This window comes from Strix uralensis, chromosome 2 (assembly GCF_047716275.1).
Source record: "Strix uralensis isolate ZFMK-TIS-50842 chromosome 2, bStrUra1, whole genome shotgun sequence".
Taxonomy (NCBI): Eukaryota; Metazoa; Chordata; class Aves; order Strigiformes; family Strigidae; genus Strix; species Strix uralensis.
The window spans coordinates 20,087,299-20,110,985 of record NC_133973.1 but is presented as its reverse complement, the minus strand read 5'-3'; the positions used below and the strand labels follow the sequence as shown (position 1 = coordinate 20,110,985).

General features: G+C 42.3%; 1 protein-coding gene and 1 long non-coding RNA gene across 4 annotated transcripts; both read right to left on the bottom strand.

Annotated features, from left to right (window-relative positions):
* Positions 1 to 1,975: 1,975 nt before the first annotated feature.
* On the bottom strand, positions 1,976 to 12,933 carry LOC141938790 (cell surface glycoprotein CD200 receptor 1-B-like). Of its 3 annotated transcripts, none has more exons than XM_074857806.1 (7): positions 12,499 to 12,933; positions 9,520 to 9,607; positions 8,399 to 8,707; positions 6,750 to 6,998; positions 5,538 to 5,633; positions 4,084 to 4,130; positions 1,976 to 2,822 (listed from the first exon to the last, which is right to left on the bottom strand). In XM_074857806.1, the coding sequence occupies exons 2-7, from the start codon at positions 9,584 to 9,586 to the stop codon at positions 2,712 to 2,714; spliced, it is 879 nt and encodes a 292-aa protein (XP_074713907.1). In that variant the 5' UTR covers positions 9,587 to 9,607; positions 12,499 to 12,933; the 3' UTR covers positions 1,976 to 2,711. The 3 variants fall into 3 exon arrangements, with proteins under 3 accessions (XP_074713907.1, XP_074713896.1, XP_074713904.1); XM_074857795.1 differs by lacking the exon at positions 12,499 to 12,933 and adding an exon at positions 11,058 to 11,547; XM_074857803.1 differs by lacking the exon at positions 12,499 to 12,933 and having other exon boundaries at positions 8,399 to 8,642; positions 9,516 to 9,568.
* A 6,996-nt stretch (positions 12,934 to 19,929) lies between these two features.
* On the bottom strand, positions 19,930 to 21,515 carry LOC141940104 (uncharacterized). The gene is made up of 3 exons (XR_012627879.1): positions 21,465 to 21,515; positions 20,737 to 20,808; positions 19,930 to 20,067 (listed from the first exon to the last, which is right to left on the bottom strand). It is a non-coding gene; the product is annotated as an uncharacterized LOC141940104 (long non-coding RNA).
* Between the last annotated feature and the right edge of the window lie 2,172 nt (positions 21,516 to 23,687).

The window sequence follows — 23,687 nt, the reverse complement described above, 5'->3', positions numbered from 1 at the left end:
GTGAATTGCAGATAGTTAAGAAAGAAGCATACTGTATCTGAAACCACCTACCACTTGTGCCGGTATTATAACACATACAAAAGATGAACAGAAAATTAACTGAGCTTGTTCAATTATTATGTTCTGCCTAGAAACATTATTCATGTCCCAGCCTTTCTTACAATCATCCCCACTAGCCACATTATTCTCTTTGGCCTAATAAGTTTTATTAACCATACACAGTGAGCTTGAAAAGCATGAGGGCCAATTTTATTGCAGAAGGAAGATACAACAATCAGGCAGTTGAGGCCTTTTAATGCCTGCAACATGAGGGTTTGCCTAAGCTGCGGTTTAATAACTCAAGCTTTTTGCTGGCAGTAAACAGGTGATGATCAAAGCCTGACTAGGCTACAATGCTGTAAAGCTAATTTTCTGAGAGATTGCAGCAGGAAGGACTTCAAGAGGAAGTCCTTTTGAAATAAGAAATCAGGCAAACCATAGTCCACGTGGCTGTTAAGAGCTGTGGAACTGCCAGGAGAGCCCATTTCACTGAGTACCTGCAGCACAAAGAGACCTATCTCATTGCCAGAGCATCTTGTTTCAGCACATCAAACAAAGTCTCCTCAAGATTTCTAGGAAATGCTGACACATTGCAGGTGACTGGACCAATTCCAGCAAATACAAATTAAAGGGGAAAATAAAATCATGAGCACAGAAGCCATGCTTTCCATCCAGGGCTAATTATCGCTGTGCTGTTTCTCCAGAAAGTTTTACCCCCTGCACTATCATCTCCCTGTCTGTCTGCATTGTTACTTGGTGCAAAGGAATTACGAAAAGTTCTTGCTTTGCACCCAAAAAACCACAACACATGTGCACCATGACTGCCAAAAGCAGACTGCTCCACAGCCTGACTCTTCATTTTGGCAGCTGTGTCATCTTTTGGTCTGGCTGCAATGGTCCAGCTTCTGAATAAGACAGACCCAAACTGCTGTAGTTGTCCACAGGAACAGCCCATGCTTACTTGTCACACTGAGCAACACCAGCCTAAAAGCCCAGGTTTAGACCCAGGTGGACAGTTCCCTAAGAAACAAGAGATTTTTCCCCTATTTCAGAGTCTTCCAGTCACAACCAACTCCTTGACAGCACCATGACTGTGAAGAGTCCCAGCTGACAGGGAGAACAAAAAAGGGTGCTACATCATGCCCACCATGCACTGCCAGCTGTAGGCCCACAGATCTGGGAAACCACTTCCTGAGACTAAGGCACTGCTGTGGATTTCACCAGAGCTACACAATGCTTCTCCTAGCTAGCATCACTGAAAACCTGTTTTCACTAATTCCAAGCTGTCACTTATTTCTCCCAGAGGCTGTATATGTGAAACGGTGCATCTCCTTCCCCACAGATGATATGAAGAAGCTGGACACAGCTCTGATGTAGTGACCCATCATGGACATTTAACACCACAAGACAGGCTCTGCTCAGTTACCCAGCAGGCATGAATGGACTGCCTTCATTAGGGTCTTTTCATTAAGGCCCTGAGTTGCTCTTCATGCCTTTCTGACTAAATGAAAGGCTGGAGCGATGTCAGTAGATGTCCACCACCCATATGTCTATCTAGAAGTGATAAAGTGAAGTGCAATTAGAAGGTGCTGGGAGATCCTCATGCTGAGAACACTGAAGGAGCAGAGATGACGTCCTCCAGCAACGAGCAGGAAAAAGCCGTTCGAAACACACACTTGAGTATACCTACTGCTGCATTGGCATTTGGAAGGTTTGCCAAATCTGACGAATGAAAACTGAAATTAACAACCAATCTGGGGGGAGGAGGGGGTTCAGCTTGGGGCACAAAGATGAGAAGAAATAAATTATTTGGTTAGGGGCTTTTTTTGTTTGTTTTAAACAAGCACATGACCTGCATTTTTCACAACTTAATGCTTGTGATCTCAGCTCCTAAGAAACTGGTCAATAAACATTTACCCAAATAGCCCCAGAAATCATTTAGGTAATTATTTGCATATTTGCAGGTTTACTTTAAAATTAATCTTAGAAAATTGCCCATCACTATATCTCATTTCCATATCAAGTACAATTTCAAATTGGTTTTTTTTCTTCCATTATCAATGCAAACAGAAAGTTTAATTGAAAAATAAATACATTAAAAATATAAAAACTCAACAAAGATAACAAGTACCAGATTGTCATCTACCACATGTAACTACCCAGAAAAAAAACCAACTCTTTTCTTTCTGAATTTCTGCTGGATGTATTTCTTTGACCTGCTATGTTTTGGGGTCCCCTGTGTCACTTCCTGGTTTCCACCACAAAATTGCAAAGAAAATCCAGTTGTGAAAATGGAAAAAAGTGCTACATATTCATGAACAGTCTGTTAACATGGCACAGACATATGTCAATTATCAATTTGAGGGAAGAAAACACATACCTCAGAGTCCATTTTTGAATAAAATTCAGATATGTATTTTAAAATTTCAAATGTTTCAAGAGCTGTGCTGATATTTAGAGAAAGAGAGAAATAATTTACTAAAACAGGTTGATTTCCCCCACTGTCTTCAGGTCAGGAAAGACAAAGGCTTCTGTAGGGCAGTTTTGAGTGTTCTGCTGGCCTGCTATGTGGTAAGGTCTGAGATTTCTTGGTTGAAGTACAAGTTCAAGTAACTGAGTATCATTAGTAGCCGAGCTGGTAGTAGACTGCTTGTGCCTACACTGTTAATATCTCATACATATATTGTTCTTGGATTGTAATTCTGGTAGATACTCTCTGATAAGACAGGAAGATTGACCACATCTGTTTTCTCATGTGATTGTGCAGACCTGAAGTTCTTAGTCTGCAATATAAAGAAAAACATGTACCATTATATTAGATGGTAGAATTTTGTGGAACTATTGTACCTATAGAGTCCAAACAAAAAAACAAGACCAGAAAAAACATGGTAGGCAACATTACTTTTGCAAAGAAACTGTGAAGTTATTTCAGTAAGCTCTGTGAGCAAAGGGGGAGGGCACAGAGGGTGAAACCTGAAATGAGAGAGATGCAACAGCCACCTTTACAAAGCCTAAACAGGACAGTCTTTTGAATTCTTTTTTCTCTTAATGTGACTGAAAACAAATTTTGAAATGTCGGTCTTTTCAGCAAAATAGATGATAATGAACAATGCTAACTTCTCTGAAAAAAAACCCAACAGACAGGCCACAGGCAATCCAATTTAGGCACCTAAAATTACTGGAAGCTTTTGACTTTGATCTCTGCAACTCCCACTCTGTCAGTCAAATCATCCCAAATGCCATAGAATAGCATATCAGGAAATTAATCAAACTTCCGAGCACTGTTTGACTAGTCCGCAACAAACAAGGCACACAGCCATTAATTTAGCTCTAAGCAGAAAGCAAAATATGAAATAATTGCTCTTTCAGTGTGCATTAAATGAGGCAGAAGCCCTGAGGAAAGAGCGGCATATTATCACGCTGTTAAACATGTATCACGACACACTGGAATTAGAAAGGAAGTAAAAGTTGCGGTGGCAAATTTATCATTGCTGTTTCCTAACTTCTGAGTGTTTCAAATGCAACTTAAAAAATAAAATTTTCATAGCTGTGTTTTGTCTCTAATACAGCATAAGGAAGTGCACCCTTTTCCGTCATTGTAAAATGCCTGTCTGCTTTCATCCGGTCTTTAATCAGGCAGGTTTCTGCCATCAAGGGAAATACACATTCTTAAGCAAAAGATTAGAGTTAAGATTACTCTGTGAGGCAGAAATGTGAAAACATTAACTTCAGGGAGATTTAAAATTCAGCTTAACCATTGCCATTGTAAATGGAATTTCTAGTATTCTTAGGCAGGAAATGCACTACTCCACTCTTGATCTAGTGCTTATGCAATTACTCAGATATTCTGAATATACCTGAAGATAGGGCCATCCAAACAATAGACACCCTCCCAGAAACACTTCCTCATTCCCCCCTCCAAGCACACACAGAGATAAATGAGAGTTTTGTCAGAGCAGACACGTTGCAATGAAATTACATGTTTTAGTGAAGAATACAGAAAAAAAACCTCACAAAGCACATACAGAAGAAAAACCCACTTACTGCAAATGGTACTGCCGACCCGTGTGCCAATGTATGTAACCGGAAAGCTGAAAGTAGGACGTCAGGAAATTAAAATGGTTTGATGGGGCAAGGTGCACAGCTGTTATGTCTAGAGTTCTCCTCTAGCTGCCCTCAGCTGTTGAAAGACTTTCTTCACTTACCTCATTGTTTAATTTCTTATTTTTTATGTCCTGCTCTTGAATGTGCTATTCTTTTATTTTTCCCTTCATTGAAATTTTTGATCACCCTGGGAGCCATGACTGAATTGAGTCAGTTAGGTGCACTTTTCCTCAGTTCTGTGGGGACATGCTGGACCATGGAACCCATATGAGCACATTTTTTCCTCTCCTCACCTACCCCAAAGAAGCACATCACTCTGTGGCAGGGACAGCCTCCCAGCAAAGTGCTGCAAGCTCTGGTCAGTGCTGCCACCACCCATGACAACTGCCCTTCTCCTTTCTTCTGTTTTTCTGTTCTCCTCACCCTGCCTTCTCTGCTCTTCGAGTGCATTGTCCCTTCTTGCCAACCATCTTTCACCCCAAGACCTGGTTCCTGAAATACATTTGCAATGTAATATGCCCAGTGCAGGGGGAATAATCTGGAAGACATTGAGCACAAAGAGGAAACCCAGACAAGCAGTAAAGCTAGAGAAGAACTAAGGAAATGAAGGGGAGTGAATCAGTCACTCTGATTCTCTGTAAGTTCTCTCCATTTACAGTTCACACACCTCTACGTTGCCTTCTCCCAGTGCTTCATCTCCTGCTCTCATGAAAACACTCTTGTCTTCAGCCTACTATTCTCTCTTCCTCCCCTTTTAAGCCTCCACTAGGGCTTCCACTCCCTCCATACCCCATCACAGCCATCGACTCCAAGAGTAGCAAACCATCATTTGAGATGTCAGTATCAAATTATTCAGTATGAGCCTCACCTGGTGCCAATGAAATCTACTACACAGCCTGAAACACTGCGAGTGTACCAGAGGACAGTATGTACATTTGGCCTATTCTTACACTTGCTCAAGGAAAAATTTATGATTGCTAATGGAACCAGGGGGGTTGTTTGTCTGTAGTCATTGGACTAGAGTCACTAGTTTGTGAACTATCATTTTTGTGTACAGAATTTTATGTTAGAAAATGCAGAATGATCAAAATCATTCTAAAAACTCAGAACCTACCCTAGTCTCAGAAAGAATCCTTTTCATCCTGGATGACTCTCTGCCATACGTATATAATGCATTAATGGCATAATAACTATGCCTCTTACAAAACCCCAGACTTGTTTTAAAGATCCGCCCCTTATTTTATTAGTTTTCCAAAAGGACAATGCATCATATACGGACATTTTCCTCAATCCTTACCTCCCACCCCCCTCTCAGCAATAAAGTGCATGTCCTTATACCTGTGCATAGTCAGCAATGGAATTGTAATACATTTCAGGCTCATCAAATCACTTACCTCTGCACCTGAAAATCAAGCATAAAGTCACACCACTGACAGCAGCAACACCTGCAGATCCTCCTATCAGAAGATAGAGAAGCCTGTGGGAGGTGTCTGAGAGATGAGAAAAGAAAGTTAGTTTCAGAACTAGGCATCAGTATCCGCTGACTACATGATGTTACTACCTATCTTAACCAGAGGAGAAAGCTAATCCTCTACCCCCACAGCTCAAATGAGCTGAGACACAGATGAGATGTCTGGATGCCAACCAGCAGTAGAAAGCTGCCTCACACACCCAGGCATTTGTGTGTACAAACACACTTTCATTTTCAACTCATCTGTCTGCACGGTTTCCCTTTCTTCAAATGATATTAGTGCTGCAACAACAGAACTGACCTGCCATCCCTGCAAAATACTGTTCTTAATGACTGGTCTATGCTGAATTCTGTCCTTCATGCCTCTACTGAGATATTTTGGTGATATGAGCACTTATTCACCTGTTTTTACAAACCCTCTTGGCATAAGACTTCTAACAGGTCCAGCACAGCTTGCTGAGAAGCTGAATTTTACCCTTTACTACCTTTGGCCCTGGGAAGGATCACTTGAAAGTCATAGACAGACATTCTCCCAGGAATTTTTCTCCAGACCATCACCACTGTGGGAAGCCGAACACAAATCAAATCCAGGGGTTCAAAGCTTCACATCAAAAATTAGCTGTATCACAGTGATTTTAGATTCATTCTTATTTCTCGCTATCCTACTCTGATTTGACTGGCAATAAATTAAATTAATTTCTCCAAGTCAAGTCTGTTTTGCCCATGACAGTAATTGGTGAGTAATCTCCCTGTCTTTATCTCAACCCATGAGCTTTTCATCATATTTTTCTCTCCCCATCTTGTTGAGGAAAGGGAGCAATAGAGCAGTTTGGTAGGCACCTGGCAGCCAGCCAAGGTCAACCCACCAAAAGCAGAATGAGGAACTCTTGTAAAAATGAACAGGAATAGAAAGAAGCATGCACTGGAAGCTTCCCCATACAATGCCACAAAACATTTGGTTTCAACTGACTAACTCCAGAGTATTAATTTCTCTGTCAACATTCACTAGAACTTTGGCCTATCACCCCACTAAACAATCTGCAGAGCCCTGATATTCAGTGGGAACAGCTGCACAGAACAGCACAAAGAAGCCCAAGAGCATGATGAAGAGCAATTACAGAGCAGTGTTATTTACATGACAGGTCTAGGGACATAATCTGGTTTGTAGCTGGGTGGGTAACCAGGCAGGTGACATTGGGAAGCGTGCTGTTGACCCAGCCTAGGTAGCTCACTCTGGTCACTGTTCCATTGGGGTGATGGACTTCTTCCGCAGTGCTGTGATTACTTGCAGGGATCCAGGAGATTTCAGCAGCTGGCTTTCCAGCAGATGCCTGACAGACAGCCACCCTGCTCTTGTCGTAGGTCAGAGTCACTGTAGGATGGACTACAGAAGAAGATAAAAAAAAGGCCACAACCATGATTTCTAATCCAGTATAAAATCATCAACTGAGCAACAGAAAAATAAGTGGTATCTTTCAGTTTGCGTGACCAGTTCAAGAGTTTTTAGAATAATTTGGAATACTAGCACCAACAATCTTTAGGGAAAAAAAATACATCAGTAAGTCCAAGGTGAATATCTCCAAAACTAGCTAGCTGCATTTAGAAGTATTGCTTCCTCATATTTTCCAAAAGGTGACTACAGTTGTAACAGGATAAGATGGGATGACAGATAGGGGTGGATTAAATGAAGATTTATAAATACAGCAGTGCACACACTGAAGAAAACACAGCTTGCTGAAGCTCCACCTAAAATATTTAGGAGATTAGGTAGGTAGAATCAAGAATTTGACAGTAAGGAAATAAAGGAGGAATCAGACAAAACTGTTCTACCTAAAGTCCAACAACTCATATTCTGCATTTGACAAAACAGCCAAAGGCTCGGACAATACTTAAGGCATTTTCAGAAAGGCAAGACCCTGCAAGGAAGAACATTTAAAAAAAAATAAAGTGACAAAAATTAATAATAGAAGTTAGAGAGTTCCAAAATTAATTTCCCACAAGCCTTCTGAGTATCACTAAAAATTAACCAGTATGACCAGAACACAAAATCTTCTCCCATTGTGTTTTTCTTTTTAATTTGTGGAAACCTAGAGATAGTTTACTTGGCTATCTGAAAAAGATGATGTATTGTTTATGTTTCCTAATATTCTTTTGTTCCCATAGGTTGAAAATAGGCTAATTTAATTTTTATTTTAGTGATACAGTCTTATAGACAGCTTTCAGTATTTCTGGAAGAGTGCAATCTTTCCAGATATCATCCTGAAAATTTTTCTTCCCTCCTATTTAGCTCTTACCCAGACAAGACACACACTGACCTCAATGTGAACTTTGGTTTAGCATCCTCTTTCTCAGCTTATAGCAGCAATATTTATTTGCTATCTTCTGTTTGCATTAACTTAACCAAGAGTGGATACTCCTGGTTATGTGAACATTCACATAATATTCAAATCCCAAGCTACGGCCAAAGAGCTCTCTCAGAAACTGCGCAGACTGTTGGATATGGTGCATCTTAAAACCTCCCCTGTTCATGAGTCAGAAGTTAAAAAACACAAACATAAACCCCCCAGATTATTTCTTCATAGACCAGCCCAGTCCTATTACATAACCCCTCATGCCTTTTTTCCCCTTCTCCAAATAGTCAGACTAAATCAGTTTACCTCTTTATTTTTAATTTCAGCGTGCATCCAAAATGAATTTGGTCTTTTACCACCAAATCAATTTAATCAAATCATTTTTATCTCCACACACACAAGAAAAAAAAAAAAATGACAAGGTGTGTCTTACCTATCACAGTCAGAGAAGAGAAAAAAAGAAAATTCCCTGCACTGCTGACAACTTCACAGGTGTAATTTCCCTCATCACTAAGGTTCACGGGGTAAATACGAAGAGCAGGGTCACTGTCAGGTGAATATTTCCACATCATCCTCTCACTGCATTTTAACTTCTTTGTCTCATTGTGATCACGTCTATAGGCCAACGAGCAGCAAGTGCTGCATTTCTTCTTCCATGTCACCATTAGCAAAGACACCTTGGAGACATAAGGGCAACTCAACACAGCCTCATCACCAGCCTCCACACTCACCATGTTGTAAGCTACATAAGAAGAGAACAGACATTAAAAATGATGCTATAGCCATTATCAAAGCATAGGAAACTCTTGGCTTCATCACACTTAAAAATTTCTACTTCCTTACTGTACTGGTAGCCTTGGGGACACATTGCCCTGTGCAGACACTTATAAATAGCATTCAATTTCCAGGTCCAGTTTCCTGTTATCACTCTTTGAAGTCTGAAAATGCAGTGGAGATGGTGCCTTTTCGCAGTGGACGCTGTGCAGGTATGTGATACATGCTGGTGAGCTACAAGTCCTCCATCTGTTTTTTAGGCAACAGATTTCTATCCCTTTATTATGGGCTTTGAAAAACTGATGGAGGGGGACAAGATTCACCCTTAAGGGAAACTACTTTCCAAAAAAAAATATTGTGTTATTGAATTAGGTGCGGTGGTTAAAGTGCAAGTAAAACCAGGGATAGCAGTGGAACATACACCTGTAACAAGGTGAAAACCCAAGATCACTTGGTGCTGTAGTTCATGAGGCATATGAAGTATGGAGCGTATGTAGATCTTTTTTCTGCCAGAAATCATAGCTCTTCTGATAATTGTCTCAGTTAATCTGGAGATGGGTCTTCAGATGATCTGTGTTGGATTCCTATCAGATGTATCATCCTGTGCCACTCTCCAGGGTACAGGATTATTATGTCAACTAAGGTGACACCACTTTTTTCATTCACATTAAACAATAAGCAAAATCTCCCCTGGTGAACTGCAAAGTTTCAGCGCACAGTGAGCTGGAAATACAGAGTAACAAAGAGTGCTGCACGTAGTTTGGGATCTTTCTCACCTACCTGGCCCTTCAATCAGGTTGATTAGCAAGAAAAGAAGTGCAGCCAGAATCGCCCATATCTGAGCCATCTTTAGCAGAAGGAATCAGCACTGCAGAAAGTGAAGGCAGAGAAAACGGTATGTAGTCACAAATTGTTGTGCAAGTCCCTTCAAAGAGAACATGTAGTAAAACCTCTGTTTCCTTTGAAAAGAGGAGTTCTAAACAAAACCCTATGTCAAGTATCATTCTTGTGCTGAAGAAACTAAAGAAAAAGGGTTTTGAAAATAAGAGACTACTGCTTACAACCAAGTTTTAAAAATCCAGGACCTCTGATACCATTTTATAGGCATCTCTAGCTGCTCACCATTCATGCCGAGCTAGCTAGCACAAAGATAGCTACACACCTCTTACTGCTGCTTCATGCTTACCTGCAGAAGATGGAAAAAAGGTATTGCAAGAGTAAACATACATGCATTACAACTCTTTCTGGAAAATCAAGGTAACAGCATGTATAGGAAAGTTTAGGATCTAGACTTCATCAACTATTTGACAAAGAAATAATTCCTAACTCTTGCATGCTTTTAATTTCTTGAACGGTAACTCCACTTCTGCAGTAGAACAAAAAGGGCAACTGTCTTATTGCAAGAGATCAAAAACATGTGAGTTGGTTTCCTGCTTTCATAGACACAGTGAACTAAAGAGGCATCTAGTGAATTATGCTATTCTACAACTATATATACTTTTTAACAAACCATATCTTAAAAATTGCCAGCTATTTTTGGCAAAAGGGCAGTGGTTCATTGGTAAGACTGAGACAGTGCTGTCATCCCAACATGTTGTTTTCTGGTTCACACAAAAGAGCAGAACTCCATGCTATCCAAAAGATTTCCAATCAAAACATATGTGGTTCTCAGCAGAGAATTTTGATGAAAACCTGTTCAGCTGTTGCTTGAACATGGATTTGGCCAAGAACATCACTGATACTTTCCTAGGGTTAGATATCATATATAAATAACCCCAATTTGGCATGGCAAACTTGCACTACACTGAACTGAACAATATACGTAGGCATTTCACAGTCAAACTCCCAGCCTCTTCTGTTCGGGTCTCAAGGACTGCAGTTGATCGTGGACTCATGCTGGTTCTGTCACAGCAGAAAAGTTCACAACCAATGCACTGCTGTGCCCCCAAGCAGCTGGGGGACAAAGCCCCAAGGTCTCAGAGTGCATGCCTGTTTCCACAACACTAGAGTAGCCATATACTGACCACAGTTTTCTGATGTTACCGTCACAAATCAGTGGCCGCACTTTTGTCTTGAGGCTCCCTGTAGCCTGCCCATAATGCTATCTCATTTTCCATCACTCGCCTCTGCATTCCTCCAAATTGTCTTCTCAGTAGCCCTTTTGTCATTCTCTCCTTTATGCAGTCATTTGTATCTCTTTAATCATTTACTTTCTGACTCAGTCACCTGCAGCTAGAGATGACTGGAAAATGGTGTTTCCATCCCATGGGAAATACTAATACATTGTTTTCATTCCCAAGTCAAAAGCCAATACACACCAGACAAGCAAATATCTTTGTGCAGTTGTTGATTCAGAAATGGCACGTGTTGCAACAGGACTTTTCTTCTGGTCGATTTAGATCATGCACTGTTCACACCCATATTCATATACAAGATGCTTCTCAATAAGTGCTGGGAGAAGGTGGAAAGGCAGCCAGGATTCACTGTGCACACAGAAGCCTAAATCCGCATCTGGTATCAATTGCGTAGAGTGTGTAGAAGTAACAGGCTTCAATTATGCAGCACTAAAAATTACATTTTCAATGTAAAATATATCAAGTGAGCACACGTGGGACCCAGAAGAAAACCCAGAACACAGCCACACTTGTGGCACAGAAAGAACAAATGCTGCCTCATTTGTGAGCTGAGTGCAAGAAGCAATAGTATTTTCTTAAACACAATGTGATACATATGCACAGCCTGATGGTTTTCTGCACAGTTCTAACACAACATCAATGCATCTGGAGGAAAAGCTTTCACTGCAACCTGAAAACAATGCCAGCGCAACCGCATTGATCAGTATTCTACTACTAACATGCAACAGGCAATGTAACTCTTACACTATGAAACTCCTAAATTTAATTTTTGCTCACTTAAAATCTTTGCCACAAATGAAATTTTTTTTTTCATGTTATTCAATACTGTCGAAAGGCTTTGAGGTTTTTTGCAATTTGGATAAATTATGCAGGGAAAAGTTGCTTTCAATCAAAAAGTTTCAAAGTTTGAAATTTTTTTTAACCAAAAAATAAAAAAATATGCTTTTTGGCTAAAATTATATATTGAATTTGACCCAATTTGCAAATAATTTTTCAATCTCTTTCAAAAGAAAAGTAAAAAAAATCCTCCACAATGTTTGTCAGCAAATTCAGTATTCACCAATTTTGATGGATCTATAAATATTCATATACAGAATACTGTCATATTGGAACTTGTCCCAGAGAACTATCTTTTTTTAAAATGCATACAAGTCTCATATATATGGGGTTTATTTGCTCAAAAGAATAAGCATTAATAATTAAAAACAGGGCCTTACAGAAAGAACAGTATATTACTCTGTTTCAATATTCATGTACAAAACGCAGAATTTAGACTGCAGTTTTTAAGGTTCACAATCCTTAAATACTTGTGCCTGTGAGAAGTCTCAAAGTAAAACCCAAAAAGGAGGAACCAAGCACAACTGAATCAAATTCATTTAAAAGTAGCAAATGAATATTTGTAGATGTGTGTCTTGTGTTATTTCCTTTGATGGAATTAAAATGCCTCAATAACTGCATTAAAATAAATTAAAATTTTTACTCAGCCTTGACAGCAGTGGCTGGCACAAGACCATGCGATATGTGCGTCAGTCTTCCATTAGCCTCAGCCTTCCAGCTGGGGAACGGCACCGCTCACGCTCGGATTCATCCCAATGGATGCTGAGGCTGGAGGAAAGTTACCCACCCGGCTGTCAGCCTGGAGAGGAGCCCTTCGGCCAGAGGAGCACAGGAGATGAACAGCAGCAGTGTCGGCGGCGTGCTCTGGTCTTCCGATACTCACGGTCCTGGGGATGAGGAGAGAGATACGAGCGCACACAGCCGGTCCAACGTGGATGCTGGTCCTGGTGGCTGCTTACGAGGTGGCTCCTGCGCACCAGGGAACTGCAGAGATGTATCTGGAGATCCCCTCCCTCTCTGTCCTCATGAGGGGACTGGATATAGTTGCAAAGAGGTGAGAACTATCTCAGTTTAGGACTGTCATCCCAGATAGTTCCTGTTTTCAGCTGTTTAGTTCATGAATTTCTTTTCATTGATGGTTCTGAAGTCTTAACATGCAGCTGGTTTGTCTCACAGACAGACGTAGCCTCTACCCCCTCCAAAAGAACTGAGTGAAAACAAACCATCTGGTTGTACACTCCCCTGAAAAGGATGTGACACAGTTAAAACTAGGGAAAGAAACTGCTTTGAAAAGAAGAACAAACCACAACCTTAAGTTGTCTGCTGTTGCACATCAAACAGAAGCTACCGGCCTTGAGCTATGCAAAGCACCAACTTAAAATCAGATAAATGAGAGCAAAGTCTAACATAATGAAAATACACATTATCACAATCTGAAGGAGGAAAAGGTGCAGATTATAAAGAACCAGGTATCAATCAGTGCATCAGTTGTCACAACTTTTTAAAGAATAACTGATATGTCACAGCCATTCCCATTATTAACTCAGCAAAATATGGCTCTGCTTTGCAGCAGAAGCACATTTTAAAGGGTAGAGAAGACCTCAAAAGTATGTTCTCTATAATACCTGGTGTCTTTGGGCAGGGAGGGACAACAAGAGGAGGAAACAGTTGCACGCAGCTGTGTCAGCTCTCCCACTTCTTGTACAAGGATAGGTAACTACTACGCAAAGCAAGGCTACATTATTTAAAATCCAAACCCACACTTTTAACCATCAGAGCCTTCATGCAGCAGCAGCATCCACTACGAGGCATTCAATGTATCCACCTCATCACCACGGCCCCTCTTCTCAAAGCCATGCCCCTCTTGTCACTCAGCTCTGAGAGGGAGGCAGGGTTTCTGCAGGCATGAGTCCTTGCACCCTACACAGGGTTGACTGTCACCTCAGGGGGCCAGGAACCTTACACTGTGCTGCCAACCACACAGCAACCGACTCAGAAGCCTGCAGGCAGCCAGCACCTTTTCTGAAGTGACAGATACTGGTTATGCCATATTTTCAACATTCCCAGGTCAGCCTCCACTTTTAGCTGTCCTTTCAAGCATGGGAAACTCTGGAAGCTGGGGTTATCACTGGTACTGCATTTGCAATAAATAACTGGAGCACTTCAAATGGCAATTTACGAAGCTCTCCCATTTCTCCTCAAAGTTTTAACATGAGCTGCTAGGCATCTGAGTTGTAAGGGCACCTGAAGAAATGTAGCAGCAGATGTGTCTGTGGCTCCTCATTCCCTGTGCACCTCAAGGGCCAGGCCCTGGGCGATTTTTGTGCAGCCTGTTCACTATTTGCGAAGAGTTTGGCACCAGAGCAGCCTGCAGTCCCCGCTCAGGGGACAGATTTGGCTTGACTGCTGCTCAAGCAATGATCCCCTCCTGGGAATTCCTCAAGTCCCTCCACTGGAAATGAAGTTACAAAATATAGGAAGACTTTGAATGTCCTGAGAGGGAGACAACTCATATCAAAAAGGGGCAGCAGTAGGGAAGCTGTTGATTGTCAGAAACTGAAAGTTTTTTGGGGAGAGGAGAGGTTGTGGTTTTGCTCTATTCTTAGCCATCTTCACTAACCATCTGCAGCTAGCTGCTGCAAATGCTGCTGGGCTAATGGACCTTTGTTTTGACTTTATAATCTCCTGGCATTTTTATTCTCTGAAAGATACCCTTGCCCTGAAAATGCATACATGAAGCCCTGTACTAGCACAGCAGAAGGTTGTTAGCACTGTTAGCAACTGGAGGAGCTGTACCTCCATAGTGCATTTTCTTCTCAGGCTCCCTATTTGTCATATACTTGCTGGCATCAGTGGAAGCCACAGATGGTTTGTAGCTGCGAAATTCAACCCATCAGTTCGTGAGCTAGTTTCATTCAGTTCCAAATACATAAAACTCTAAAGCTTTCTCTACAAACTGGGAAATACATGGCTTTCTGAAAGAGAGAGAGAGAACTAGAATAATAGAAGGAGCTCTCAAAACTACTATGAACAAGTAATTCTAAACAACTATAAAATTACAGTGTTTTGGTAACATATACCTGAAGGTAAATAGGTTTGAAGCTTCCTCCAGAGCAGGGCATATGTTTGTGATGTCTGTGTGTTGAATTCATCAAGATATAAATATTTAGAATAATACTAATGGTAACATTACAATAAAGTGGGTTTTTTCCTCAGGGGGCAGGGGGGGGGGGGGGGGGGGGGGGAGAAAAAAGCTGTGCAACATATGAGTATTTTGTCTGGCTTTTCTTTTTTTGTCATTAGTGGCTGTAATTCAAGAAAGCAGGTGGGCATCTTCTCTCAGAAATATTTACCTTCTTAATGCCAGCCCATCTAGAAAATAGCTTAGTCCCATGAAGTTATTACATGAGACAAGTTGAACACCACACATCTGTAGCTGCCTTGCAGCCAGCCTCTTCAGAAAGCACTGTAACCCAGTGTCAGGAACAGAGAGTAGGAGCAAAGAATGAACGAGACAAACACCACCCCAGTAGCACGTTCTCTTCCTTTCAGAAAGAGAGAAGACGTTTGCTTTACATTTTCCATTGTATGAGAGAAAAACCTAGTGCATGTACCTAACAGCTTGAGTTTCCCAGGTATAAACCATCTGCTGTTCTATCCAATGTCAGCAAACATATGGGGAGAAGTACTGCTGATAATGAAGCCTTTAACACCTGACACTTCCAGGTTAAATATCCAGAGGCAAGTACATTGCAATTTCCAGAGGCCAAGAAAAAGGATTTCTTTTTTAACCGTAGCTAGTTTTCCCTTAATTGCACAGTCACTGGACCAGCATGGTTGTGCTAAGCAACTTCTGCTCCTGGCCCTACAGAATCCCCGTACCACTTTGTGGGTCATTAACCTCAGGGGCTTCTCACTCAATCCCAATACTCCAGCAATGAAATCTGTCTACAACAGAGATGTTTGTGACCTTAACTACTTTAATTCCCGCCTCTTGTGGACCTACTGCACCTTGTTGCTGGTTGCCCAGGAAGAACGTGAGAACCAACAACCTGCAAGTACATTTACTGCCTTCAGAGCTGTGGATGATCCAATAAAAAGTATCCCATACAAGTATTCAAAGATGAACAGAAAAGGGATGGTTTATAGGTGGACACTTAACTGCCAAAACACTTCGGTAAGAATCGCTGCGTATCTCAGACTCCCCAGATGAAAGTTTCCTCCCTATCTTTCAGCCAAAGGTATTGGCCTCCCACTCCACAGCCAAATGTGATGGAATTGCACCACACATACCGAACTGCATGTAAAGAAGCTGCAAACCTCAAATAATTCCCACTTTAAAAAGAACAGAAATAGCAGAAGAACTGGTGTAAAGCAGAAATAAAACACCAGGTGGTCCTTCCTCACCCATCAGTCAATCTTACATGTAGCATCACTAACCATAGTTTAGGCAGTGCCAAGCAGGGGTAGAGACACAGGACTACCAGGCCTCTCTCCTTCAGCTGTTCACTGCTCCTCCTCTTTCACACCCCAGGGAAGTTAATTTTCTCTGAAAGTGACAGCTTCCTCCTCCCTTGGAGAGCAGTGAGCATCCTGAAAGAAGTCCCAGGAACCCCCAACAGACTCAGCTGGGAGTCAGCTACTCCAGTCTCAAGGAGCTCCATACTCAGCCCTCCTCAGACTGATCACATAAAAGAAGGTGGATTTTTTTTTTTTTTTTTTTTTGGGGGGGGGGGGGGGGGCAGGCAGTTACGAAGGGAAAACCTTGTCTCCTCTTCTGTGTTTAAAGACCAGCTAGATCAACACTTCCAAATACAAAATCCATACTGTTATCACATAGCAAAGGAGAAGTCTCAATAGTTTTCTTTCAGTGGCTTCCATTTCTGTGATTTTTACATCAAGTGGAACAAGTCAGTTGTATAACAAAGCATACCTGAAATAGAAACCCATATCTATATTGGAAAAAACTACACATCCCACCTCTCAAATGCAAACTAAAATCGTGACACCAGTGTCAGAATGGCATTTATCACTGCCTACAATCTTTTGGTGCAGTATAATAAACCAAAGGTGATGCTTCTGCTTTACCTGTTTCCTTCCTCACCATACAGGCTTCTTTACTGTCATAAACTCCCTTTCTGGTGAGCCAGCTTAACACCTATAGCTCTGCATCACTTAGCGGTTTAGAAAAATTCTCCACAATGGTTTTCAGTCAAACTTCTCACCACATTTCTTTCCTGTGTTGCAGCTGGTTAGCAGCACTTCTGGCAGATTTTATGCTCAATGCAAGGGAGTATGACGCAGAAGGGTGGAGCTGCCAGGGAAAGCCCAGTCCTACAGGATGTCCTTATTCAGGTTTGTGCTGCCTGAACTGCCAGCCCATTTATAGATCAGTGGTCTGCAGGTGGAAAATGTGACATGAAGTCAGGTCAGCTCCCACAAACGTTAATGCTGTCATGGGATTGTGGGCATTGCCAGTAAAAGCTCTGCGTTTTCTCATCTTCCCAGAGTGGTTTAAAATACAGCCCAGAGGGGAAACTCCTGAGGACTGGGTGGCAGAGCAATGCCTGCTCCAGGCTGGAAGAACATGCATGTCAGGACATTTGGTTCCTTATTCAATGTCCTAAGGTGCTGTGTGAAAAGTTGAGACACAGCACTACAAAACAAGCAAAAGAGAGGGAAATAAGATGCAAAAAAATTCAACTAGCATGGAGTGTGCAGGAAGTATCAGAAGCGACTCGGGAAGCCCCCCCTTCCCAGCACAAGGCCTTTGCTGCATGCATTCATGCTACATGCATTCATGCTGCAGACCACAGCCTTCTTCCCATGCCAGGCCTGTACAGTCCATGCCATGGTGCACAGCTATGGATCTACTTAAAATACACGTAAACCATCTTAATTTGCTAAAAGCATCTGTGCTGCGGCTGTGTCTACATGTGCATGTTGTTGCATATATGTGTATTTATAAAAATCAATATATAGAGATACACCATTATGCACACACATTTAGAGCTGTTGCACTTTAAGTGGCAAGGTATCTAGGGATGCTCAGCTAATGAGGCTGCATCACTGATTATATACCTTTTTCCATATAAGTCTCTTATTAAAGTGGACCCTTTCAGTTGAGCAGCTGCCAGGGGTGCCACTCACAGAAAGTCCAGCTTCTGCAGGCAAACACAGCACTCCCTCAGCCACATACAGCATCAGGCAGCCATTAAAACTCACCCCACAGCAAGGCATCCAGCCCCATGGTGTGGCCCAGACTCAGCGCCCCCATCGCCTTCCTCCCCTTCCAATGAGAGGATGCCTCCAGCCCCGGGGCCCAAAGGCAAGCAGCTATCTTCAAAATGGAGATAGGAGAGCAAAATGATGCTGGCAGTGCTCTCTCACCAGTTTTCCTCACCTCTTTTCCTCCTCAGCTCTCTGCTTGGAGAGCCAAGAGCTGCGTACTTGACAGCCCTCCTACACAGCAGGAAAATTTATTTGGCCTGTTTGCAAAGTCTCCACCGCTAAAAATCTGGGTTGCACATAGCTTCTACGTGGTTCATTGTCAGAGCTAGTTTATGACTTCTGTAATGATAGATAGCCTCTGGCTAAAAGAATTAAAAATTCATCCAAAGGGATACACTGGAGGCACCTTTGAACTATATAGGCTTCCAACAAGCCCCTTTGAACAGGATGATTTTTCTGAGTAAGGCAATGTGTCACATAGAAGAAGTAAGTTGTGGACACTGACTGCATCTTGCATGGGAGTCCCTGCAACTGAACAAAGAAAACAACCTCATAGAGTTCAGCACTTCTACTCAACCAGGCTTATGAACATGTGCTACAAAACTTCTCCAAATGCAGTTAACAAGGGCATAAGGAACAGTGAGCTCATTATGCCCGTAAGGGATCCTGGCTGAACGCATACTTGAACAGTTAGCTTGAAAATCAGTTTCCACTGAAAAAGACATTTTCATCTGGAAGTTTTGGACTAGCAGTCTATATTTCTTTATAGGTTCTAGAAATATGTTTTTCATTATCTATTCGAACTTGTCTTTTTCCTGTTCACACACAGCAGTTCTGAGATGGCTACCAAATGGACTTTTGGTCTTTCCTGTGAAATAGGCAGATGGCATTGACCTGGCAAAGAATAAGAAACAGGCACTATAGGTTTCTGATCAGCTCCTGAAAGAAAACCCAGCTCTGGCTACACTATTGTCAAAGACAGGGAGAGGTCATCCTGACTTGTGAAAGAGATTTTTATTTGGCAAAATTAACATTTTCTTATTACTGAAGCACACTTACCTCGCAGAACACCAACAATCTTGACTACACGTCCTCTGTAACAGTGTGTACCTCTACAACAATTGTCCTTAATAGGCAGAATGTATAGGTATTTTAGAGACTGGAGTTTCACTAAGTGTGTTCCTGTCCCCAGTTACCATGGATATACACTCATGCTGCCTTCCTCAATGTAAAATGTCTGTCTGGTGTCTTATTACTTACAGTCCTGCTGCAAGCACCTTGTATTTATGACCTTTCAGCTCAAGCACTCACTTTCACAGTAGTTAGAAAGCAAACCATTTGCAAAGAGCTTCTGTGCCTATACATAGCATAGATACTGAACTTTGAAGAGTTAAAAGTCTCTTTGAGCTCAAGAGAAGTGCCTCTTTAAAATTCCTACTTCATCGTCTACTGCCTTGCAAAAATAAAAACATAATTCTCCTTAGTCTCTTTTCAGCTATTCCTTATAGTTGCCAGGAGGTGGAAACATAGCTACACCAACCTACAAGAGAAGCATCATGCTGATGTGTAGTTGTACAGCATGCTGCCTGCTGAAGAATAGTGCTAAAAATATCTGCAGTCTGAATTGGCTCAGTGGAGCCCAAAACATAGGATCATACAATGCTCTTCCTGGGCTCCCCCACCTCCCGCTTCCCCCAGCTAGCGAGACATCTATACTGCTTGTTACTGCTTCTCAGCATCAAGGATGCCCTTTAAGCAGCTGGTTCTGTCAGATGTGACATACATGTTTATTTCAACAAGAATCCAGAATCAGGCTGCCTTTGATGGAAAGGCTCACAAAGCAGCAGCAATTGCAGCCCTTTCAGAACTGATAAACAATCAGATACCTGGCAAAGTGATGAGGAGATAAATGATCACTTGACTTATGTATTTAGAAGATATGTGTCTGCTTTGACATTCAGAAACATTACACACATGCCCAAGTATGAAAAACACAGCAGAGGTCAGAAGCTTTAGTAACCACAGAAACAGATACAGACGTAACCATCTTTCCTTTGTCATTTGGTACCAAATTTTAAGTCCCACGAGAGAATACTTTACACAAAAGGCAAATTTACATAAATACCTGGAAAAGAGGAGAGGGACACAATGCTGTTAAAAGTCTGTAGACAAAACAGCCTTTCAAAACATCCCACAGTTAGCGTAAAACGCTGTGCCTGTTTTTTGTTTCTGTTTGCAGAACAGTGAATTTGACACTGGCTTCATTTCTGCTTCCTGTGCATCCCCCCACTTGAGCTTATACTGCTGAGAGTTGAATAAGGGCCTCAAGCTTTCTCAGAGCAAACTGAAGAGCACAGAGGATAGACTAGAAATACGTCAGAGGACATTTCAGAAGAGAGAACAACCCAGGAAATCCTTCTTTGCATGGAGAGCTGTAGCCGAAATGGAAAACCTCCCTGCATAGGAGGCAGGTCCCAGAAAGTACAGCTGGAAAGAAACCATCTCTTCATTTCAAAGAGCACAACAATGAGAAATCTGTTGCCTCAATGAAGGCAAAACCTGGAAGAACTGACATTAGATGTGAGAGAATTTCAGTTCTAGGACTAGAAAAGGCATGAAGAAATTATTCTTCTCTGCCTAGGAGGTAGATGGGGTTAACAGGTAAAGTGAATAATCCCAATGAACCAGCACCAGGAAGTTCAGAAATAAGTCCCCCGAAACCTTGAAGTGTGCCATGAAACACAACGTGAATCCCAGACATTCATCATGTGCAATAAAATGGAGTTTTTCTTACAGCATCTCAGGAATATTATCTTGCTTAAGCAAAGCAGCTCAGACTTCACAAACGGTCTTCATGGTATGAGTCCTTGGGCGGGAAAAAAAAAGATGAAAACATGCACAAAAGAAAAAAAAAATCTATCAGGAACAAAATGTACCAATCCAAATTAATAAAACACAAACTTATTCAAAAAGTGACTAATGCAAGACCACATCTTGGAGGTTACATTGAGGGGTCATCTGGCCGAGAGACTTTCACGCATCTAAATCAACTGCCTGAGCTCAGGCTCAGTATTTAATTTGCAAAATACCTTATGTCACATTAGCACATAACTACATATTCCCCAAAGGCCATACAGGAGGTATCTGAAATCCATAAAACAATGGTCTTGTGCTCATTCAGTGCACTCTGTTTTGGCATGACCAAGAATTGGACACTGAGCCAGGTGACTTCTGTGGATGTTGGCGAGAGAGCAGCTCAGCTGCACCTTCTGCAAAATCACTCAAAACCAAAACCAGTGCAAGTTAGTTGGGATCATTTCAGCTTCCTGTCTGGGGAGTTTTAGACCACTAACCTCTATGGAATTACTACAGTGGGAAAGGGGGGAGTCCTTAAATACAAGGCCCATGACAGAAATCTACTTGTGATTTTGTAAAATCAATCATAAGCTCTATCTTCAGAAAAGATCCATCTATCTATCTATCTATCTATCTATCTATCTATCTATCTATCTATCTTCTTACCTTTGACATACATAATTATTCAGGATATCATGACCACCGCCCACATCTTCTCCAGCTCAGAATCCAACCTCAGAGCTTTTTTCTGTTCCAGGTCACCCTCTGTCCTCTCTGTGGTATTGACAGTGCTCACACCTGATACAACAATGACCAACATGCAAATAAAAATCTGCAGAACTGCATCTTTCCTTAGCTAAAACTTAGTGTCAAAAAGGTGACTGAAGGTGTAATTTTTATTTAATTTTTAGTCAAAATATATTGGAGAAACCTTTAAGAAGGCAAAAGATGAATATAATCCCTACTTCTTAACAAAGCTGGGAGAAGAGCTTGGAAGGAATATGAGCTGGTTTCTCAGCCTGCCCCTGATAGAGCCAACCTACAAAGCTCTAGTAGCTCACCACCACCACCACAACCACCAGATGAGAACCTCTGCTAGTTAGGCCAAACAGATATTCCCTTCTGCTGGAGGCTTGGAACTGAAGTCACTTGGCACAAGTAGAGGACACTATACTATACAATCAGTTAAGACCTGTATAGAAATGATTGCACAGGGGCACTGCCACTGTGCGTTTCAGCCCCCCCAGCCTCTCTTCTAAGGAATGAAGCAAGAGAAAAAAAAAAATCACTTCAATAAGAACAAAATAATTCACAGTGGTGGCTGCCGTATCTTAAGTCCCACTTGCTCTAAGCACCAATCCTCCCTGAGGTCTACATATGCTACAGTGAATTCAAGAGGTGATAAGGCCAGACTGCTTGCATACACAAAGGTCTCCATTTAAGAAAATGCATAGATCTCTGTTTTAGAGAAAATAACTTTAGTGCCTGTGAATGTAGCCATGGCTATAAACGCAGAACAGATGCTAGGTGAACTGGGACAGTCCTGCATCTAACCCAAGACTAACATACATTTTTCCCACACTGCTTTTTCCACCCAATTCCTTTCAGCTCTGGTAACAGTGCTCAGAGTAGAAATCACAGAATCACAGAATCATCTAGGTTGGAAAGGACCTTGAAGATCATCTAGTCCAACCGTTAACTTAACATTGACAGTTCCCAACTACACCATATCTCTCAGCGCTATGTCGACCCTACTCTTAAACACCTCCAGGGATGGGGACTCCACCACTGCCCTGGGCAGCCCATTCCAACGCCCAACAACCCGTTCTGTAAAGAAATGCTTCCTAATATCCAGTCTAAACCCTCCCTGGCGCAACTTGAGGCCATTACCTCTTGTCCTGTCACTTATTACTTGGTTAAAGAGACTCATCCCCAGCTCTCTGCAACCTCCTTTCAGGTAGCTGTAGAGGGCAATGAGGTCTCCCCTGAGCCTCCTCTTCTCCAGACTAAACAACCCCAGTTCCCTCAGCTGCTCCTCGTATGACATGTCCTCCAGACCCTTCACCAGCTTCGTTGCCCTTCTCTGGACACGCTCGAGTAATTCAATCTCCTTTTTGTAGTGAGGGGCCCAAAACTGAACACAGTCATCGAGGTGTGGCCTCACCAGTGCCGAGTACAGGAGCAAGATCCCTTCCCTGTCCCTGCTGGCCACGCTATTTCTGATACAGGCCAGGATGCCATTGGCCTTCTTGGCCACCTGGGCACACTGCTGGCTCATGTTCAGCCGGCTGTCAATCAACACCCCCAGGTCCCTCTCTGACTGGCAGCTCTCCAGCCACTTCTCCCCAAGCCTGTAGCGCTGCTGGGGGTTGTTGTGGCCCAAGTGCAGCACCCGGCATTTGGCCTTATTGAAACTCCTACAGTTGGCCTCAGCCCATCACTCCAGCCTGTCCAGGTCTCTCTGCAGAGCCTCCCTACCCTCGAGCAGATCAACACTCCCACCCAACTTGGTGTCATCTGCAAACTTACTGAGGGTGCACTCGATCCCCTCGTCTAGATCATCAATAAAGATGTTAAACAGGAGTGGACCCAAAACCGAGCCCTGGGGGACACCACTCGTGACCGGCCGCCAACTGGATTTAACTCCGTTCACCACCACTCTTTGGGCCCGGCCATCCAGCCAGTTTTTTACCCAGCAATGCATGCGAACATCCAAGCCACGAGCAGCCAGTTTCGCCAGGAGAATGCTGTGGGAAATGATGTCAAGGGCCTTACTAAAGTCAAGGTAAACTACATCCACAGCCTTTCCCTCATCCACTAAGCAGGTCACCCTGTCGTAGAAGGAGATCAGGTTTGTCAAGCAGGACCTGCCTTTCATAAACCCATGCT

Bases quoted from the DNA above. Each gene is read 5' to 3' on its own strand.
- LOC141938790 (XM_074857806.1), bottom strand. From the start codon at position 9,586: ATGGCTCAGATATGGGCGATTCTGGCTGCACTTCTTTTCTTGCTAATC. The intron at 6,999-8,398 runs GTAAGACACACC...CTTCTTCTGTAG, and splicing joins CTCTTCTCTGACTGTGATAG to TCCATCCTACAGTGACTCTG. The intron at 5,634-6,749 runs GTAAATAACACT...CTCATCTCTCAG, and splicing joins TATGTCCCTAGACCTGTCAT to ACACCTCCCACAGGCTTCTC.